This window comes from Mesocricetus auratus, unplaced genomic scaffold (genome assembly GCF_017639785.1).
Source record: "Mesocricetus auratus isolate SY011 unplaced genomic scaffold, BCM_Maur_2.0 Super-Scaffold_100676, whole genome shotgun sequence".
Taxonomy (NCBI): Eukaryota; Metazoa; Chordata; class Mammalia; order Rodentia; family Cricetidae; genus Mesocricetus; species Mesocricetus auratus.
Window position 1 is genome coordinate 16,224,959 of NW_024429266.1, and position 22,797 is coordinate 16,247,755.

Here is a 22,797-nt window from a genome sequence, read left to right on the forward strand (position 1 = left end):
CACAGAGACTGCTTATTGATTCTTAAAACTTGGCCTATAGTGTAGGCTTGTTCCTATCTATCTCTTATAACTTAAATGAACCTACCCAATTATATTAATCTACATTGTATCATGCGGCTTCTTTTGTTTTTTTTTATGCCTCTCTTCTGTCTTGTACTTTCTGTTTCATCTCCATGTCTCCTGGCATCTCCCACTTAATTACCATGCCTGATTTCTCCCTCCTCTTCCTCTCTCTCTCTCCAGAACTCCCACCTATCTCTCTTAACCAGCTATTGTCGATTAATCTCTTTATTAAACCAAGCAGCAGGTGGCTTGGCAACATACATTTTCACACTGTGCAATTATTCTGCAACAAGTTGTGAATTTATTATTAATACTGCTAAATCATGTAAGTCAGTTACCATTATTTAGCAAGGGGACTTTGGAAGAATTAAATACATTTGAGTTACATATTCAGAAACGCACAATGGTCTTCAAAAGGAAGGCACAGATACATGATCATGTCTAAGTTGTTATGGAAAACTCAGCTTCGGTGATCCTGTCTCCACCCTTATCCCTTAGAAATTGTCTTGTGCTATTAGTAATGTCCTACTGTAGGGTGTTACTCTAATCTCTGAAGTATAGATAAAACCAGCTGAGGTGAACTGAACTGTTAATCCAATAGATACATCACCTTTCCTCAAGGATGGCATGATACTCCTTCCCCTCACCCTCCCAGAAGTAGCACTATGCTTTCATGGAGTCAAATGGTGAAATGCTTTCTTCCCATCCTCAGAGAGTAGGCTTCAAGTCTTGACTTACCCCTCAGGAACATTGCCAGCATGCTATCAGAACTTTTCTTAGCAGTTTTTGTAGTTTTGCTACTTGTGTATCAGACTCCCTTTCATGTTGTAAATTATCTCAGAATACTAGTTTTTTAAAAATCTGTCTTCAAACAGTATCCAAGTAATTTGTTGACCAGAGCTTTGCTGAATGAATTTTATCTTGAAATCCCGTAATATACGTATTAAAATTTCAAATTTCCAGAATTAGAGTTACAATTTCTAGACTTGGAATCCTAGAAGGTGAGCATTATTGCATTAAGTAACCTTGGTCAGTTATCTGTACAGAAATTAAGACTCTACCTTAAGTTTTTATAGAAATGAGTAAGAATGTATTTTAGTTTAGTGGAACTTACTTTATAATTGTCAAAAATACAACATTTTAAAAAATAAAATGTAGAAAGTGATTTTATTGTATTTGATTCTTTGAAAATTACCTTATTGATTTTCATTTTCTGTTTGGTTACTAATTGGTTTACATGATAATTTTCTGTGCAATAGGCCTACAAAATTAAGAAATCAATCAGCAGGACTCATTACTTTGAAAAGTATGAAAGAGTAGTAATCTTCACATTCAGTAAAAGGGTAGTTTTATTGTTCTTTGAATTTCCACTCCCTCCTCAATTTTTCTTAAGTTTGCCCATCCCTTGTATTGTTGCAGGTTTTTGTTTTGCCTTTTTTCCTCCCCAATTTACTGAGGTGCTGAGTTCAAACCCAGAGCCTTGCACATGCTTGGTAAACATTCTTCAACTTTCCTACACCCTTATTTGTGTTATTTACTGAGTGTAAACTTTATTTAGGGGGCTTCCAGGCTCAATTTTTCTTTCCTGTCTCACTAAGCATTGTACTGGTGCAGAAAAGCATTTCTACACACAGTAATTTGTGGATTATTTATGTATTTTAAAACTGCTTTTTGGATTTGACTTGAAAAATATTGTACTATTTCTGTAAGTGTTGTGACTAGTCTGTACTTTTTAGTACTTTTGTTTTTTTAAAGACAGAGTTTCTCTGTGTAACAACCTTGCTGTCCTGGAGCTTGCTTTGTAGGCTAGGTTGGTCTTAAGCTCAGAGATCTACCTACCTTTGCCTCTGAAGTACTTGGATTAAAGGCGTGCACCACTACCACCTAGCTTAGTCTGTACTTTAAAATATAGGGGATCAAATCCTTGAATTAGTAGCATTACAAGGTGAGAACATTTAATGCAATGTAATGAATGTAATAAAGGTCTATAGAAACTTTAATTTGGACTCCTAGATCTGGAGATGGAGGGCTACTTCATTCACAACAGTTGCCTTCAAAGTGATAATTTTTATATTTATTAAAACAAAAACTAAGATGGGTTTAAATCAACTTACATCCCTCCCTCCCCTCACTCCCCTCTCCTCCTCTTCTCTCCATCCTCTCTCTCTCTCTGTCACAAAGATGTGACAGGCATCTATGAATAGTGATGAATTCAGGAAAACTCTTAAGCTAGACATTATCTTGACAGTTGGTGGACAGATGCTCCTGATTTGAGTGTGAGACTGAGGTATTCAAAAAGCACTTCAAAACACTCTTCTATGCCAGCCAACATTATTTTCCTTATATTAGGATAGTGGTTTTTAGCTACTTTGTAATAATGTCTGTTGATAAAGGACCTTGTGATATATGAATAAAATATTTAATGTTCATTTTTTAATATAGCAGCATGTTTTTATAAAGTTCATTTTAGATCTTAATACTTAAAAACTGATGCTTTTTTTAAAGGAAAGGGAATATGTGTCTTTTTTACATTTTACCATGCATACTTTAAGTGAATATAACAAATGTTGAATTCAAAAAGGAGTTTTGATTTTGAAAATAGTTACTCAGGGCTGGGGATATAGGTCACTTGGTAGAGCCTTTGATTGGCATGTCGAATTCAAAATGAAGTTTTGATTTTGAAAATAGTTATTCAGGACTGGGGGATGTAGGTAACTTGGTAGAGCATTGACTGGCATGTATGAAGCCCTAGTTCAATACCTAGTACTGCATAAAAACATCAGTGATGGCCTCTGTCTGTGATCCCTGCACTCAGGAGATAGAAGCTGGAAGATCTCAAGTTCAAGGTCATTTTTGACTACATAGTACATACAAAGCTATGCTGTGCTTCATGAGACTCCATCTCAAAGATTTTTTCCCCAAGTGTATTCTGTTACTTGAGATACATTACATCTTTAACTGAGGTTATAAACAATTGTTCTAACATTGCTCATATCTAATATACAATATTTGAGACATGGCTTGTCATATTTCACTTTTTCAGTCAAAGATTTATTGAAGAAACAAATCTTTATATATTTTTACATTTAGGAAGATATTTTCTAGTGGGTTTGGGAAGATCTTCCAGAGTTCTCCATTTTGTAGTGTGAGTGTGTGCGTTTAATCTGTAGTACAAAAGTCTTCTTTGACTATTACATTTCCTTACTTATTTGCATGTGTTGGAGGCACATGCATACCTAAGTACATGCCTGCCATGACACATGTGTAGAAGTCAGAGGACAGCTTATGGCATTTAATTCTTTCCTTCTGCCATGTGGTTTCTGGGGATCAGGCTCGAGTGGTCAGGGTTAGTGATAAGCGTTCTTCCCTTCTGAGCCACCAGTGGCCCTTCTGTGACTTTAGGTTTTGGTCTGGGAACATGATATTTCCTGAAACTGTTTTAACAGTGTGGGATTTGAGAGGATACCTGTTGTAAAACAAATTTGGTAATTATGTTGTAACATGAATATAGACAGAAGATATGCCAAAATATAGCAAATATTCTTAATGTTTGGTTCATGAGAGTAACTTAACAACAGACACCTTCTAAATTATGCAAATTATAGTGATTAGAAAATTAAATGTATTTATTTTCAAGAAAAACGTTTAGGAATTATTTAGAATATTTTGCATTTGGCTTGTTAGAGATTTTGTTATGTAGTATTTAATTTGAAAAATATAAATTCATAAAGTGTCTAGGTTGCCATTTATCTGTAAACTTACTTCTCATTTATCTTGCCCAACAGCAGCAGAAAGTTTATGTAATGTTACAGTAATATCTGTCTGTATTAGATAACTCTGATATTCCATGATTTCTGTGAATATAGAAGGGTATCATATGGAAAATAATATGGGAATAATACATTTTACAGAGTTCATCTATTTCTCTCTATGATGTAAAGAATAGCAAAAATTAGAATTATAAGAGTATTGCTTATGAGAGTATTGCTGGTAATCTCACTTTCCATTTTAATGTGCTATAGAAAATACTTAATGATTTTGTATGCTCACTGTCTTGGATATGTACTGTGAAGTTTTAGAAATGGTTGAAACACCTGGGACGATGTAAAAAGTCAAACTGGGAAGGCAAGGGCTGTTAATAGTCTTATTGACCCCCTGAATTATTTCCCCCTTAATGTTCATCTGTGCTATAACTTTTAAAGATACTCATATTTGCAGATGGTACCGCTTTAGATGGTTTCATTTTTTATTAAGGCAATATTTTAATTACTGCCAATTCTGCATTTTTTGACATGTATCGTTAGATACAAACAAGGTCTAGTCAGATTGAGACCTATTTAGGATAAAAATATTGTTAAATTTTATGTAATGTGATAAAACATGATTATATTTAATTTTATACATTTTGACATTGATGATTTAATACTTGCATTGAGATATCTTTTAAATGGTTAATTTATGCACAAATTTTATCTCACAAGAAATATTTAGAAGAGACTGTTCTCTCCCTATATCCCTGCCTCTTTTCTATATATACATACTATGGATTTTTGTCATTTTAATACTTTTTAGACATATAGATGCTTTCATTTCTAACATGTATGTCATAAGGCCAATGGAATTAAGGATGGATCTAGAGACTTACAGTAGATATTAATGTGGCCAGGATTGGCTGTTCATTCACTAATTCATTTGTATCTACCGCTTTTACTCAAAAGTCTTTCATTTTCAGTCTTGACACACTTCTAGTCACTTGGAAGTGAGATATAGTTGTGAGTCTGTGATGCTGCAATGATAAACGGCACACTTATTGAGAGTATAGATAACTGTTTATTGTAGAAATTACTCACAAGAGAATAACAAGCAACCCAGATGAGCCAAGTCGTTTTCTGCCACCGAACTGGAAGCCGAAAAGAGAGCGAGAGGCTCTGCTGCTCAATCTTTTATTCCTTCCTCCTTACACTCCCAAAAGTGGGCCTGGCTAGTGACGTAGTTCACCGCCTACGTCCCTATATGTCTTTAATCATGCCTAAAGTGAGTGTGGTTAGTGGTGTGGTAAACTGCCCTTTTGTTTTTTTTTGTTGTTGTTGTTGTTTTGTTTTTTTTTTTAACCTCATCTGTATGAGCCTCTAATATGCCACATGGCTAATGGCAGAATACTACATTTTCCCCTACAAGTCTGGGTTGTAGCTTCTGAAATTTGAGCAGAGATAACAGATATTACCTCTAATCTTGTCTCATAGGCAAATCCTGTGTTTAATCTTATTTGCATTTTCTTTTCTGGTTGCAATCAAGAAAACAAGCCTCTAGGAAGACCAGTTCTATGGACTTTGAGTCATTATGTGGGGTAGCATGGTGGCTCACTGAAAAGGATGATCTGTTTTGAGTTCACCTGAGCCAAAAACTTGTGTGAAGCCTCTACGATCTTTTCGTTAGTCAAAACTTTTTGTCACTATGACAAATACTTGAAAGAAAACATTTAATTTTGTCTCACTTTTTGAGATGCTTCATTAGTCCATGACAAAATGAATCCATTGCACTTGGCCTCCAATGAAGCAGTATATTATGGTAGAAGCATGCAGTAGAGCCTGCTACCTCTTGTCACATGGTCAGGAAGCAGAGAAAAGATTGCTACAAGATAGAGCTTTTCAGTATTCTCCATACCTTGCTTTTAACCATCTCTCAGTAATGCAATCATAATTTGAATTTATCAAAGAATTAACCAGTTGGGTAGGTCTGAGCCCTCACTTTGTAAAACCTATCACCTGGCAGCCAAGTCTACTGTACTTGAGTTTGTGTAACACTTGAGATTTATCTTCAGCATCTAGCATTACCTTAAATAATTCATTCAACAGTACTCAGAATGAATGTATTACTCAGGTTCTTATTTGTTTAGAATGTAATTAAGAGTCAAAAAGAAATTTGAATTAAGAAGTAAGAAATTGGGTGTGGCTCCATTTATAGGAGGAGTTAGTGTGGAATTTAGTGACAGAAAATGAGCAATAGTGAGAAAATGCCATAAGTTGTGCTGTAGAATTGGATTAAAAAAATAACTTAGAGATATCGAGTACTGTAAACCAGTGTAGGAGAACAATTCTTGGGAATCCGAAAAATGGAATATTATGAATAAAAAGATCTAGACCCTAAGAATTAGATTTTAAACACAATCGGTTTGATGAAAAGGAAATTTGCCGTATTCTACATAAAGTTTGCAACTATAAGTTTTGCTTACTGTAATGATTATCAAAGCATTTTTGATATTCAGAAAACATGGAATGACTGATGGCTAAAGAGTTGCAATCCTATACTGTAGGCTGATTTCTCTAATGAACCTCTCTCTAAGGTACATGAATGAACTTTAATATCAGTCCCTGCTTTATGTGTATATAAAGTTAAATGGCTTACATTCTTATAATGCCTAAACATGGGTGATATTTGCCTTGTATTTTAAATATGAGTTGTTGGAAAGAATATTTTAGAAGAAAAATGCATCAGCTCATTTTACTAATATTTACTTTTTATATTGACGTTTATAGAATTTAACCCATTGAACCTCAAAACTGGATTTTATCAGACGTTACAAGTAGAAAAGTAAAATGCTGTATCTTAGGTTAATTTAAAAATAGATAGTAGGAATGAATTTTAGGTTGAATGTAAGCTCTGAAGTTTCAATGAAATACTGGTGGGCTTATAGTTATGCTAAGTAAAATTTAAATCCTTGCAAGATGAATGATAAATCAAAGTAACTGAACATCTGGGATTGTTGCTTTTTGTCAGGTTGAGTTTCTCCTCCTGCTTCTGGTATTCTAGTAGGCTCTAGTCCTTGAAAATTCAAAGTCATTCGTTTTTTAAAAAAATCAATAGGCAAGATTCTTCTTACAGATATGCAGTGATGATAACTAAAAGATGATGAAATAAATTATATGGGAATCACTTAAAAATCAATAGGCAAGATTCTTCTTACAGATATGCAGTGATGATAACTAAAAGATGATGAAATAAATTATATGGGAATCACTTGTATACTTATGCTACAATATTAAAGTTTTCCTGCATATTTTATGTAAAGCATTCACCAGTACAAAAAACAAGTTGTATTTTAGAACTAATAATGAGTGATATACTCAAATTTGTCCTTCTTGGATTATTTAATAGTTCTGTATAGTAGTCATATGAAACATAAATGAGTTTTTTGTCACTAATGTATTTAGTGATGTCACAAAGCCTTTAGTTATTAGCAAATTTTCCAACAGCTAAGATTAACACAATATACTACAAATCTATTTGTTGCCTTCCTCCTTGTTTTACTTTTTCTCTTATCCCAGCCATCCCACTCCTTTTCTTACCTGTGTTTATTTGAATTCCCCGTGATTGTTGCTTCATTCATACTTAGCTCCTTCTAAGGGAAGTTGGCTTTCCAGTACCTCTGGTTGTTTTAGGAAGATTTGTCTATTAGCCAAACTGGTGGACATTTGACCCAGTAACTATTAGAAGGACTAGTGGATGTTGAAAACTGAAGCAACTAAGAGATGATGTAAATCTGTAACATTTTGGGTAGGATTGCCAGAAGTGTTAGGAAACCACTTAGGATGTAACAAAAACTTCTGAGCAAGCTAAGGAGTTGGTGGTAGAGAGCTTGTGACTAATACTTCAGACGTACACAGAGAGATGCAACTGGGCTTGTGGAGGAATGGAAGACAAATAAGGAAAGTGGTGGACACCAGACCTCACAGAGTCCCTGAGCAAGACAAAGGGATCTTTTTTTTTTTTTAAATCACTTTCCAGATCTCACTTGCAGGAAGTTGGGTCAATACTGCCACATCAGTGCAGCCCCCTTTCTTGAGTAGTGTGTATTCTTATAACAAATATCTCATCATTGTCATGATCATCGCCATTACCCATTATTGTTAAAAAACCTTCATCTTCATGGATGAACTGTTCCTAGTAATCAAAAGAGTGCTAATAAAGGTTGAAAAATGTTAGGGTACATTTATGGTAAGAGGTCTGCTGTGGACAGTGTTCTACACAGGACCTTTCCACTTCTTATTTTTATGTCATCCTTAGAATGAACTCTTTTATGACTTCTAGGTCTTTCATTGAGAGCTTGTATTAGATATTCTTATATATTAATTTGCCTTTATTATAGAAGTCAAACATTTATAGTAAGCTGGTATGTTGCTCAAAATTCTGATCTGGAAGTCTGTATGAGTGTGTTAGCCTTCTTGCATTTCAGACTTACATAGGCATTTGTTAATATTGTTAACAAACCAATAGACCACTGTATTCTTATATAAGTACTTTGTTACAATCCTGACCAATTATTTAAGAATATCCCACATATTATAAATTACATTTGGCACTTGCACACCTCAAGTGGACTTCAGTTATTCAAATTTAATAAAATCATTCTGGTACTTTTGAGCTATGTATGAACACTTAAATATGCATTTAGGTAAATGCCTAAATATTGGGTGCTATACTTACATGCTAGGAAAGTTTCTTGTACTTCTCTCCTGTATAATGTTCATTCCTTAGTCATACATGTCAGAAATTATTTACATAAAGGACACACTCACCTTAAAATGTTATCTGTTATAAGTACTCTTGGCAAAAGCTTTCAAAGTGGACAATGAAATTTGGGAGGTTTTGTCATTTTCATTATACCAAACACTTTCAGGTAGTTTAGAAATGGATCGATTTGCCCAAAAACCTTTTGATAAAATGCTGAAACAACACTTTCAGAAGCCATACACATCATTATCCCATTAAAATTTCAGAGCTTGCTTTCATTTTTGGTTTTATATCTAAGTGGAGCTTCATCCTGCAAACACACCCATAACTTCCTAAATCAAACCAAACTCTTTGCTTCCCCACATGAATAGCTTTCTATCATTATTTGGGAGAAAAGATCAGTCTCATCTTTAAATGTGTTCTAAAACAAAATTATTCATTTTTTGTCATTCACTTATATTAGAATAGTTATTATATAATGTTTCTATGGCTGTTTTAGAAAGGATTTTTTCTCCCCTTTGTAGTTTTCTACGTTTTTTTTTTTTAGCAGCAACAGGATCACAAATAATGCTGATAAGTATTTCCCAGACAAAACAACAGACCACTACAGATTGCATAATGAACATTTAAGACTTGTTTATATTTGACAATGTTTAGTAAACTTTAAGGCAGTATAGTATGGTTCAGTGATAGTATCATTAAGGGAAGCTACCACACCGTGATAGGGGATAAGTTTATCTTTTTTAAACCAAGGTGAAAATGTGTTATAGAAATTGGTTGTTGGCATTTATTGGATGGAGCTCTTTTTTCTTCTGAATGTAATTATGTGTTATTTCCAGAGTGGGGTGAGACTTCTGGAGTACCATTGATAAATATATTTAAAATTCAAGCTTAAGTAGGGACTCTGAGTTTTGGGTTGGAATAAAATTTCTTTTAAGATATTTTACTATAAATGTCCCCACATTGATCAGAAGGACATTTGTGACAGATTGTAGTACTTCAGATTTATGCTTTTTCTCTGCTAGAAACTTTTCCTGAGTTCTAGTTGAATGCCACAGTGGTTAGAACATAGTTGATAGTAGTTAAATAAACCCATGACACTATTATCTCAAGAAAACCATTGATCACATTAAACCTACCTGTGTTTAAACTAGTAAACTAATGAAACATAATTTTCTAGAATTTTTTTCAGAAAAAAGTTTATAGATAACAGGACCTTGATACATAGAATATTGATGATGCTGTTAAAGTCTTTTTTTTAAGCAGTAAGATTTTACTGAATTTTGAAGTAGACAGAAATATGTCAGTTTATGATTGGATGTGTGTGTGGGGGCGGAGAGCACACTATTCTATACTATGTCCTCCTCTTAGTCTAGAACACTACTTGGTATTGTTACATAGTATTCTGTTATTAATTTTTAACAAAGCAAAACATCCTTAGGTCGTGTACAAGAAAGTGTTTCTTCTAGGTATACTGCATATATGAGTTAAAGTTCTATGTGTATCAGTGAAATGTAACAGATGAGTTTAGTAAAAGATAATTTTCGTGCATACTTTACCTTCGAGGTTGGCTGTAGAAATCTTATCTACTGTCATAGTTTATTCTGTTGGAATTTTCAGGAGTATTAACAGCTTAGAAACCCTTTAATGAACCTACATTCATTAATTTCTTCTGAGTTAAGAAAGCCATTTTACAGAGTGGACACATTGTTTAATTTTGTTTTGCATTTTACTAGATTGCAGTGCTAGGCCAATAAATTAAACCTAGGCAGTTCTGTTGCTAATTACACACAACTTCTCTTGGTTTCAGATATTCAAATCCATTTTATGAATATGGTAGAGAGAATAACAACTGTAAAACAAAGCAGTGTGCATGTAAGTGACTGTTAGCGTGCATTTCAGAAAGGATAAATGCTCACCATATGGTACAATTACTGTGTCCAAGTTTTCAAATTAGCTTCTCTCATCCTCCTTATTACTGTCTTTAAAAAGAGAGGAAAAAGCCCAACATGATTTATCTACTCTACAGCAGAACTCTTGACGCAAAACAGCAGCCCAGTTCTGTCCAGTTTTTTTTTTCCTTAGCATAATAGAGGCTGTCGGACTTTTTTATACTAATTACTGTGTGAGCCTCAGATGAACCCCTTCAATTCACAGGGCTTTGTTAAGGGAGGAGCTGTCAATGTGTCTGCCCGTTTGCAGCTGTGCTGTGGCTTTAGCTTGCTTAACATTATGCTGCTTTTTAGACTTGACAGAAGGGATTTTTTTTTTTATTAAGGCAAAGCAGCCTTGTAGCGAAATGGTTTAAGCAGCTGCATTGTAGGGAAGCACAAAGAAGTTATTATTGTGTCTGTTTAGGAGGGGGGAGGATAAAGGGGGAGATATTCGGCTGCTGTTGATGCCGATTGTTGACTTGCCATCTGCCAGATAGGGAGAAGAAAAAAATGACAGCTCCAGCAGGGTGTTCAAGAGGTTGTTTGGAGAGACGCATAAACATGTGCAGATGTCGAACTGAATAATGGCGAGAACTGGAGACGGCTTATGATGCTGCTGATGTTTGTGCACATACAGAATGAATGTATGTGTGGGTTTGGTTAACCAGGGTACATACTAATTATCATTGTTTTCCTGCATGCCCCCTCTTCTGATTTTGTTAATTAGTGTAGGGGTGTAATACTTCCTCTTCTTTCTTGTTCATGTCTAGCTTTAGAAAACAACTCCCTGAAATGACAATACAAACTTTCTTACTTCTCTGTAAAGAAGGTAGATAACTTATGTTGATACAGATTTGAACTCATAATTGACAATAGGTAATAGGAAGTTTTGATTAAGTAATCTTTTAGTTCAGTTACCATCTTCTTTATGATTCCACTGACAGGTTAACTAGTCAGTACTTAAAACTTTCATTTAAACCTGATTGATTTATTTTATAGTTTATCACTAGGGAATCTTAATGCCATATTTTTAAAGCAATTCTATACGACTTTGAACCTAGATGTTTCCAATTGTGAAACAAAAGAAAGAAAAAAAATAGGTTACACATAAAGCTGGCCTTTTTTGTATAATACCCTTCATCTTGTTTTTGTTTCTATTAATAGCAGGGATTTTCATCAAACTTTGTTGAGTTGATTATTTTCTTTCTTGTCCTTTCATATCATTAGGTCCTAGAGTTTTGAATATCTAGAATTCTCTTTGCATATAGATAGAAATAGCTATTTATCCAAATATTTTACTTGATCTCAAATAATTGAGATGACACAGTCATGTTATATTGAGATTTTCTAGTATTTTTAGAACACTTCAATTTTTGGTAAAATTTTAAAGTTCAATCACAGTGTAAGTGAATGATTAGAAAAGAAAAGAGAGCCCTTTTTTCTTTTTAAATGCTGTTTGGATTTTTAATTTAAAAAAGAATGTTAGGAGAATTGCTAAGAAAGATTGTTTACTTTGAGTTTTGATACACTCATGCTTTTCTAAACACATAAGGTCTTGTTATATAATTGTTAAGTAAAAATGCCTAAAGTGGTTGAAAAGCCAGTATCCTGGCAGCTTTGGGTCCAAAATGCCTTTCTGAAAGAGTAATTTTCTACTCATAAAGAAGTTGAGTGAGGTCTTTCTGGAAAGAAAAGTCTATTTTGTTGTCAGTTTCTTCTCCAGCAACTCTAATCTGTACTTGCTGTGAAAGCACAGGTAATCATCTTTTTCCCTGGGCCTCTACTTTGTCTCCTGTATTTCTTTCATTTGGGAAATGTAGACTTATGCACGTGTTATTTGTAGTTTCACAGTCAGTACTGATATTCCTCCTAAGTTTGGGACAAACAACTGACATTTTCCACATAGAGGTTTTGTTAAATTGAGAGTGTGATTTTCCAGAGGTCAGTATGTTAATAGCAGCTGACTAAAGCAAGCTTGAAGAAAGCAAACTTGCCTGTCTATACTATATTAGTCATTTATTTTCTCATTTCTTCAGAGCCATTTAACAAACCTTAATACAAGCAAGTACACACAGAGAAGTGATTGAAATATTAAAGACAGTATTTTTGAAATTAAAGGGATGAGATTTAAATAATCACTCATCTTAGATAAGTGAGCCTATAAAAGTCATTTAAACTGTTTGAACCTGAATTTTTTTTTCTGAAGGAAACAATAACAGCTATTGAAGGAACCTGAAAAGACTAAATGAGATAGATAGTATGTTTAGCATGTCTGTTAGTAGTAATTCATGTTTGTTAGGTATAGGTGAAAGTCTAGAGAATGTATATGTTGCAGTTAGTATTTATAAGATATTCTATTGGGAACTGAGAGCACTTGTTTCTAGAGGCTGTCTAGAGGGAATGGTCACAGATAGAAGATTTTTATCTTAGAATCCAGTGTTCAGTGACTTACTGTTGTTCCATTAATCTGAAGGGAAATCATTTGTTTAAAGAGAATGTAGAGAAAACTGTTGAGTGTAAATATTTTGGAGATGAGGTGTAAATGGCTTTCACTGATAGTTTCATAGTGTAAATTCAGTTTCCTATTCAAAAATAAGTATTCAATTGCTAAAAAATACACAAAATACACCCTTTTTAATGGTAATCTCAAATTATTTTCGGAGGTGTGCTTTTTTTTTCTGCTTTGGCAAATACTAACAGTGAGAAAATAGCATTAAAAGTATGGTTTCCTCTCCTGAGGAAGTTTAAAACATTATTTGATTGTCAGAACTCTTTACTTTCCAGATGAAAAAAGCTGTCAGGCTCCCCTTGGGGCAAAGTGCCAGGGTGAATAGAAGTGTTTCCTGGGAGGAATTAAGAGGAAATGCCTTTACTGAGATGACTGAGTCAGTGAATTCCCCAGAGTAGGAGTCATTCCCACCTGGTAGTTTATAAGGTTTTGCTTTCCAAATGTCGTTTCTGTTAGGCATCTGCTCTATTAATACATATGGCATGGTAACTTTGGATGATTGCTGAAGTAAGGTGTTTTCCACCTTGGAGAGCAGAGTGCTCTATAGGATTAAAGGAAATGGCATTGGAGAATTTCAAACAAGGAAAAGTAGTGCATGACTTTAATCCTGGTACTCAGGAGTGGGAGGCAGAGGCTGAGACAGAGGCAGGTGGATCCTGTGAGTTTGAGGCTATCGTGGTGTACATATCAAGTTTTAGAACAGCCAAAACTACAAAGACAGACTCTGTCTCTAAAAACCAATAATAATAGTAATGACAATGATGAAGACGGTGCTTTACTGACATGACACTGTAAAAAAAAGGCTATTTATCAGAAGTAATTTACATAAAAAAGAAATGGGACAATCCACGTCTATGAAGTGGTATAACAGATGAAGAAGCCACCTTTTAAAAATAGCTATAAAGGCAGTTTTATAAATGAATAAAACTGAACTGCATGTATTTTCAGGACAGCTAAAAAAAGATTATGATCTTCTAGCTTTTATGGTATATGGATGTATTTGAATTATGCCTCAAGAATATACTACATGAATAGTAATTAAAAAAAATATTGGCCAGTATGTTGAAAACAAGAACATTTCACCGTCTGACATACTCTTTAAGGAATCTTGCAAAATGTTTTGGCTTAAAGTTTTTAATGTGTTTTTAGTCTCAAGAAAATCTGATTGAAGATGTTAGTAAACTTGGTAGCACACTTTTTAGAATAGAAGATGATTAGACAAAACGTGGAAAGGCATAAACATAAGTAGTTGAAGGACTTTTCCTTCCTTCCTTCCTTCCTTCCTTCCTTCCTTCCTTCCTTCCTTCCTTCCTTCCTTCCTTCCTTATTTTTTGGGGGAGGACTAAGCAAGTCACTTATTTGTTTGAGACTGGAATACAACATCTAAGTTCATAATTTTGTACTTGTATGTGAAAATGCATGAAACAGAGGCTTTTACTTTCTGGCATCTTTCTGAAGAGATATTGGTGTGTGTGTGTGTGTGTGTGTGTGTGTGTGTGTGTGTGTGTGTGTTTTCATGTCATTGGTGTAAAGTTTAGGCATGTATAATCACCGATTAACTTATAAATAAAACTGTGATGGTAAGATTAGCATTTTTATTATGCTAAATAAAAGATATATCACACCACTGCATTTTATAGGGGTGTATTCTGTTTTATGAAAATGGTTAATAAATTAATTGTAGAAAACATTTTCTAATAAAATGTACTTTATGAGTAAAAGAAATAAAATATCCAAGGTGCACTGAACTTGTGTAGAGACTAAAGGTATTTTACTCTTTTAGAATTAGTTGTGAAAACTCTTGTGTTTTGCTGCTACACAGTTAACATACCTTTGCATTATCTTTTATTAATTAACAAGTGATTTATAACAAATAAGCTCATTGGCTGTTTGCTGTTTTTAAGAAAAAATTTGAGATTAATATTAGTTGTTAATCTGTGAATTACTTTATCCCTGAGAATGTATGTTGCCTCTTAATTTAAATGCTATAAAACCACTGTTCTGCAAAGAACAGCACAATAGGCTATATACATTGCTTTAAAGATTTTTCTTTTGGGTGACTTCTATATGGGACTTCAGGACATTTTTCTCCTGGTATCTTGTTTTTGTTTTTTTTAAAGTTATTACAAATATTTCAAAATAACTATTATGATGTCCAAATACAAATGATGATAAAGATTGAAGTATTAATGTATAATGAGCAAGGTTATGCTTATTTCCAGTTTTTAAATCTGATTTTTATAAGAATGACTTATTAAAGTTATTTCCTGGAATTTCTGACTGTGTGTTAGGTAATACTGCCCTCAGAGGGTCAAGGTAAGTAAATTCATTTTTAACATTGAGAAGTGGCTTCTCAATTTTCTGATATGGAAGCTTGATTTGGAGAGGAGGAATGAGTGTATTTGAATAATTGAATAGTGTTTGGTTTCTTGTTGCTTTTCTTTTCTTTGCTCTGTCTTTTTAAACATGCTAAATGTATCTGGGCTCTTCAATTTAATGATAACATTTATGCACAGTTCTTTCTTTCAAAAATAATTAACAGTTGACTGGCCACAAATTGCTACATTAGTTCCATATTCAAAGAGGATAAGAAAATCACCTACCTGGGAAAGTCAAGGTGATTTTACTTGTGTATGTCTTACTGTTTCATGCACTTAACTCTAGATATTAAAATATTATAGATTATTTGTATTTAAAATAATTTACATTCCTACATTTGAATCTGTATATATAACAAGATTCATCAAAATGGAAGCATATTTCCTTTCTATTTAAAATTATAAACATATTAAAATTTTAATCAAGAATATGTACTTCACTAGTTTGTAATGGTTATATATAAAATATCCAGTTAAAAATGTACTTTTTCCAAAATAATATTAAAAAGCCTAATATGTAGTTTAATATGTTTTCAAATTGAGAGTGAGATTAAATTGTACAATAAAAGAGGAAGCACAGGAAAGGAATAACTTTGAAAGAATGAGACACAGCCTCTGCTTTTGTTCTTTTTGCATGTAGTATTTTTTAATGAAATTAGAAAGAAATGAAATACTTATTAATGCATTTCCAGGATTACTTGATATGGAATTATTAAGAAAGAGGATTTCTATGACAGTATTGGCAATTTTTTTAAATTGAGATTATTATTAATGAGAATGGTGGATAAAAAAAGATCAATAAATAATGAAATTTAAGTATGTCATTTATGGTGTTGCTTGAGTGTGTTGAAGTCAGAGATCAATGTCAGGTGTCTTTATCACTCTCTGCCATCCCCACCCCCTTTTGAGGTACTTCCCAAGCGCTGGGAATGTAAGCTTGTGCCATCCTGCCTAGGTTTCTTATGCAGGTTCTGCAAATTGAACTCAGGTCTCTGCACTTCTGTGGCAAACATTAGCAACTGTCTTCCAGCCCCTAATTTTCTTTTACTTGCCTTAAAATAAGAGTTTAATGCATGACTACAATGTATCTTCAGATCTCCCCCACCCTGTCTTTTCATTGTTTTTTTATACCAGTGGATATTTTAGTTTATTAGCAAATAATTATATAATTATTGTGAGTAGATGTCTTGTTTATATTGTAAATATTAATCTATTTTTATTACTGTTGTCTCCATTTTTCAGAAGAGGAAACTGAGGTATAGAGAGATTGATGTGCTCAGTTTGTCACTCACATAATTAGTCTAGTAAGTAACAGAACTGTCATTTGAATCTGGACAATTGCGTCTGCAACCACTGTGAGAAAAAGATGTTGTGTCTATTCAAGTATCATCTCTGTCCTCTATTGGCTTTTTCTTCCGTCAGTTTCCTTATGGCTATCTCTGCAGTGATGATATTAACAATGCCAGCCTCTCATTTGTGTGAAGAGATTCCTTGGGTGGAACCTGAAGACAGGGCTTAGCTGAGAACTTTTAACTTTTTTTTTGCTTCTGTCTTGGCCTTTCTTCCCTTCACATGCTGATGAATGGCTTAGATTATTGTTTAAGAAAAAAAGAAGGAAGAGGAGAGTTGAAGGGCATGAATTTACCCTTAAAATGGTAGCAACCATGAGTTTGAGGTCACTTGTAGAATCCCATACCACTAGAAGTTGATCATTGGAGATTCATAGGCAAAGGTCTAAGATAAAGCAGCATTCTTTCCACTAATTTTTATAAAGTGGGTGTGAAATGGGTAACAGGTTGAACTATTTGATATTCTCCCCCACCCAGACCCATAACACAGGACTCCTGATTAGCAAGTGCTACAGTTTCATAGTACTTGCACAGTAGGCACCAAAGGGGAAGCAGAGAATGATCCCATCTTGGTTTTATGCTGAGATATCCTGGGTTTTTCTGCCATGAGTGTAGCCCTACAGAATAGTGGCAAATTTTTTATTTGTTCAATTAGTAGTTATTTCTTAGCTTGATCTGTTCTAGGCATTGAACAGACATGGTGAGTATGTTTGAGTTACTGTTACATTGTTTCCATATTATAATTATATATATATGTGTGTGTGTGTGTGTGTGTGTGTGTGTGTGTGTGTGTGTGTGTGTTACTTATACTTAAGTATTTAAGAGAGGGTGATGTGATAAAAATGGATAATATTTACACTATAGGTGTTAATTTTTATAATGCTTAAATTAGTCCATTCCCTTGCAGGTTTTCTTTCTTATTGCTTTTTTTTTGTTTAGAGGCATGGTCTCTACACAGCACTGGCTATCCTGAAACTCACTATGTAGATCAGGCTGGTCTTAAACTCATAGAGATTTGCCTCTCTTTACCTTTGCAGTACTTTTAACATTTGCACATTATTAAAATAGAGTAGAAATGACTTCATGTTTAAATGTGGTGTGGTGTAGAAATGGTGAGTTTTTGCAATAATGTAGAAAAAGAAAGTGTTGCTTTCACAATGTACAAGGGTGTAAGTGAAAGCAAAATAATAATTTAGCTCACATTTAACCCAGCAGGAAGCTGAGTACAGATTGAGTAATTCTCCACAACATATCTCCTTCTATGTAAACTAATCTCATGGTTTATTCTTCATTAAATTGCCAGGATGCTATTTTCTATTGGCGAGAATATGTGCATCAGTGTGTGTTCTCCACTCCCCCTTGATTTTCTCAGTAAAATTCGATACGATGATACTGTTAGGATGTTGTTTTGTTTAAAAGAATAATTTAAAAGTATTAATTCTTGGTGTAAAGTGTGATGTTGCCTGAAAACAGTAGGAACCAGGCTTTGATTAATCAGGTTATTGAGTGTCATTAAACAGATACCAGAATGCTTAAAGGTAAGGTTGTAATTGTTCAGGTTCTGGAAAATTTTAAGTAAATACTGACAAATCAACCACATGGAGGTTTTAGAGAAGTTGAAGTTGGCCTTCTAACATCTTACAGAAGTGGTTCTCAACCTTCCTAACGCTGCTGTCCTTTAATACAGTTCCTCATGTTGTGATGACCCTCAAACATAACATTTTTTTGTTGCTATTTAGTAACTGTAATTTTGCTACTGTTTTGAATCATTATATAAATATCTGTGTTTCTCACTTGTCTTAGGAGACCTTGTGAAAGGGTCATTTGACTCCCAAAGGGGTCACTACCCACAGGGTGAAAACTGCTGGCTTACATTATTTAATTCCTAGATTTTTTCTTTAAGTGGTTCAAATTCAACACAAAACATGGACCCTACCCTTCCTTAGGAAGTAGACATGAAAACTATACTTAATATAAAAACAGCAAGCTCATGCATTATGCAGTGGAAGCAGAGTTTCTTGACTGTAATATATTTCTCAAAATAATCATGAAGTAACATATGGAAAAGCAGAGAAATGTGGGTACATCTGGAAAGCTTTTAAGGCATCTGGGAAGTACAACGCAGAATCACCAAAATTGTAAACAACTTCCATGTTGCCAGTTGCAGTGGTGATGTTGTCCAGTCCAGGAGCAGACAAACCTCTGCAAGATGGGAGCAGGCAGTGTCTCCTCATAGGAGCAATAGAATGCTGAAGTGTTGAAAGCCTGCACACTGAAATTGCCCCCAGACAGCAGGTAGTATCAAGTACTCTTTTCTCTAGGCAAATGTGTAGATATTTGGAAATGACAAAGAATCAGAGATGCCGCTATTACACATTAAAGACATTGCAGAGATCTCATAGTTCAATACTAGTTACTTAAAGGAGAAGGAAGGAGCTTGTTTGAAGGAATCAATGAAGGAAAATCATATGACTGTTGTTCATCAGGAATGAGTAAATACATTTTTAATTTATAAACCTTTTTTATTTTGAGTGTGTCTGTGTCCTAAACTATTTTGTTCAAGCTGACCTCAAACTTCTGAATTCAAGGGATCCTTTTTCCTCAGTCTCCTGAATATTTAGGACTGCAGATGTGTGCCAGAGCCCAGCTCTATTTCTAATTAAAAAATCTCATGCTTTCCCTTTCTGTATTCCATTCTTAACAACTTCTTACTAGGCTTAAAATTTTATGAGGTTTGAAATGTATCTGCATGACTTATGTCTACATTCTCAGTATTTGTATGGATTTCAACACTAAATATTTTTAAGTTTTGAGACTTATTTTTTTCTGTGTATGGGTGTTTTCTCTGCATGTATGTCTATATACCACAAGTGCAGAGGCCAGAAGAGGGAAGGCCTTAAATCCTCTGGAAGTGGAGTTAGAGTCAGTTATGAGCTACCAGGTGGGTTCTGGGAACTGAACCTGAGTCCTGGAAGAGCAGTTAGAGCTCTTCAGCACTGAACCATCTCTTTAACCCCACAACACCAAATATTCTTAATGATTCAACCTAATTTTATACCCTTCTCCTAAATTCTATTAACATGTTTTCAAGGCATAGTCTTTGACCATTTGTGTTTATTGACCACTTAGAATGAGTGACCTGGAGCCTATATTGCCTTTAGTGTGTTCTGTTGACAAATCCAGTCTTTTTTTTTTTTTTAGCTTATTCATATTCAGACTAACACTTTTTTGATGACAGTTGATAAAAATTATTCAGATGACACTGATAAAGATTACAAAAGAATTTATCACTTTTAATGTACTGAAGGGCAGCACAGGGAAATCCCATCAGTAGAGGAAAGAAGTTGTGAAAGCACCGAGACTTCTGTTTGCCTTTGTGATATATTTGTCTAAAAGAAGTAGCATGATTTGAACTAATGCTGTAGGTAGATATGCATATTGCATAGACTGGCAGTCTTTGCTAGACTAATGAAAATTGAGCTCCAAGAACAAAGTCTAGACTTTTGAAAATATGTTCACTATCATGTGTTTTAAAGCCTCACAGTACTTAAAAAGAGTTTTTAAAAATGAAATTGGTTAACGGTAGCAAATATAACTAACTATGTAAAGTGTTTCCACTGTGAAAGTTGAACTGCTTAAACCAGTCAACCAATATCTAATATCTGTATGACTAATGCATGATTCTTAAAATTGTGTACAGTGTACAAGAGTTATACAAAGTGGAATCTGAGTAAATGGATATTCATCTAACATAGTGCATTGATAAAGTTGCAAATCTCATGTCACCATCAGTATTTTAGGAACTATCCCTCATTTTGAATTCCAGTGTCTATTCAATACTACTATTTTCTGAGACAGCATGGTGGCATGTCCTTCTAATCCTAGCCCTGTCCATAATTATTTGAATTACCTTTTTGAGTTACCCACCTAAGTTGCATTTTCCCCTTATATTTCAACCAGAAAAACATACTTTAATAGCTATACAGTGCTGCTTTTCTTACTAAAAGATAGGGTATAGCCTTAAACTTGTAGTCCTTTGCCTTCCTAGTACTAGGATTACATGTACATGCCATCACACTGGCTCAGAAAATAGTTATTTTAACGTACAAATGTTACATTAAATGTACTGAGTTTGTTTTGTTTTGTTTCTGAGACAGGATCTCACTATTTGCCCTGGCTGTCCTGGAACTCTCTCTGTAGACCAGACTGGCTTTGAATTCACTGAGATCCATTTGCCTCTGCCTCTGCCTCCTGAGTGCTGGGATTTGAGGAATGCTTCAAATGCCCATCAGATTGTATTAGTGTTAAAGTATAGAGCAGAAGAGTGATTAAAGCAGTGGATTAAGACATAGGTAAGATTAATGTGGAGGTGGTTTGTAAGTAGAAGCTGTGGTGAGTATCCTGAGGAAAGCAGTTAGGACATTAGTAAAGACTGGATGTGAGGCACTAACAGGCCAGTTTTGGTAAGGCCAGTGGGGAGAGACTTGGGAAGTCCATTCTGATTTAGCTCCTGGTCCTGTAAGGCATAGCAGAAGGCAAATGGTAGGTTTAAACTTGGTCAAAAGGAGAAACTGCTTTGTAGCAAAAGTAAACTTTTCAGATTTTTATAGTTGTAAAATTCAGTATTTGAGATTCAATATCAGGAGACAGATAGCTAAGCTACATGGTTCCCTCCTCCTCTGCTTTTTATTGTTTTTCTTTTTCCCTTTCCTCCCTTACTCTCTCACTCTGTAAACCCCACCCCTGGAATTCATGGTGATGTTCCTGCTCCAGTCCCCCAAGTGCTGAGAAAACAAGTGTGAACTGCTGTGTGGTTTGCCATCAAGCTATTAAGGTGTCATGGAATCACCTGCTGCTCCACATTGTGAGCCTTTTTGGTGGCTAGGTAGGAGCACATATGTAAAGCTGATAAAGTGTACAGTTACCTACTGTTAGTCACGCTCTGTGATGGCTGTGTGTTGTATTTATTTATATATGTAAGTTTGATGTGGTTTTGAGCTTCATTAACTCACATTCTTTCATTTTTGTGACTTGTTCATAGCATGTGTAAAAGGTTATTTTCCTAGAAAGAGAAAGGCAAGGTCCAGATTTAATAATCCCATACCATGGAGACTATGCAAGAAGATTGAGAGTTTGAGGCCAGCCTTGACTATATAGCAGTGAGACTCGGAGAGGCATTAACTCTCCCTCCTTTTTAAAAAAAAAGCAGTGTTATTGGTCATAAAGATGGAATGTATATTTCACACTCTGCTTATTCTGTATTTTTCCTGAAATTTGTAAATACTGTGTGGGTTATTTACCAGGGCTTTCTAAAATATCTGAGTATCTGCTTTAATAACTGTGTGATAAAATGAAAACTGTACAAAATGTGTTTTCAGATGAGCAATTTTCTGAAGGAATAATGGTGCAGATGAGTAATCCAAGTATGAATAATTAAACACAGTGATTGAGTTTCTGTTGAATATAAATTTATAGACTTACTTTTTTTGTAAGTCAAGTTAAAAGAAATTGCCTCACTAAAATTTTGGAGGCCAGTGTTCAGGTCATATTATACCATAATTAATTTTTTTTACACAAAGTGACTTCATTTTTTGACATTAACATATATGCTTTTTTCATGTAGGAGAATATATAAAAAATTGGAGGCCAAGATATTTCCTTTTGAAGACAGACGGTTCATTCATAGGATATAAAGAAAAACCTCAAGATGTGGACTTACCTTATCCCCTCAACAACTTTTCAGTGGCAAGTAAGTTTATAAACTTAATTCACCTTGGGTTTACTTATATTCATGACTTTATGTGCCATACATGTTAATGTTTCTGAAAAACTAGTGCTGAAGTTTAGGTTTACATTTAATTGGAAAGAAATTGTCAACTGTGTAAGATTTTCAACTCCTTAAGATAGAGACTTATAATCTTTTGCAGTGCAATATAGTTTATTTTTCATATTTAGAGTTTGAATATGATAAGTATAACTGCCCATCTATGTACCTCATGTTTTTCTATATAAAATGTACTTAAGGACCCGTGAACTTGGTCATAAGATGTCAC

The 22,797-nt window shown here is 34.3% G+C and overlaps 1 protein-coding gene across 1 annotated transcript in view; it reads left to right on the forward strand.

Moving 5' to 3' along the window:
- Akt3 (AKT serine/threonine kinase 3) overlaps window positions 1–22,797 on the forward strand; it is a 208,823-nt gene that overhangs the window by 68,272 nt on the left and 117,754 nt on the right. The window contains exon 3 of the mRNA XM_005078162.4: window positions 22,368–22,493. Within this exon, the coding sequence (XP_005078219.1) occupies window positions 22,368–22,493 (126 nt within the window). The remainder of the gene's footprint in view (window positions 1–22,367; window positions 22,494–22,797) is intronic.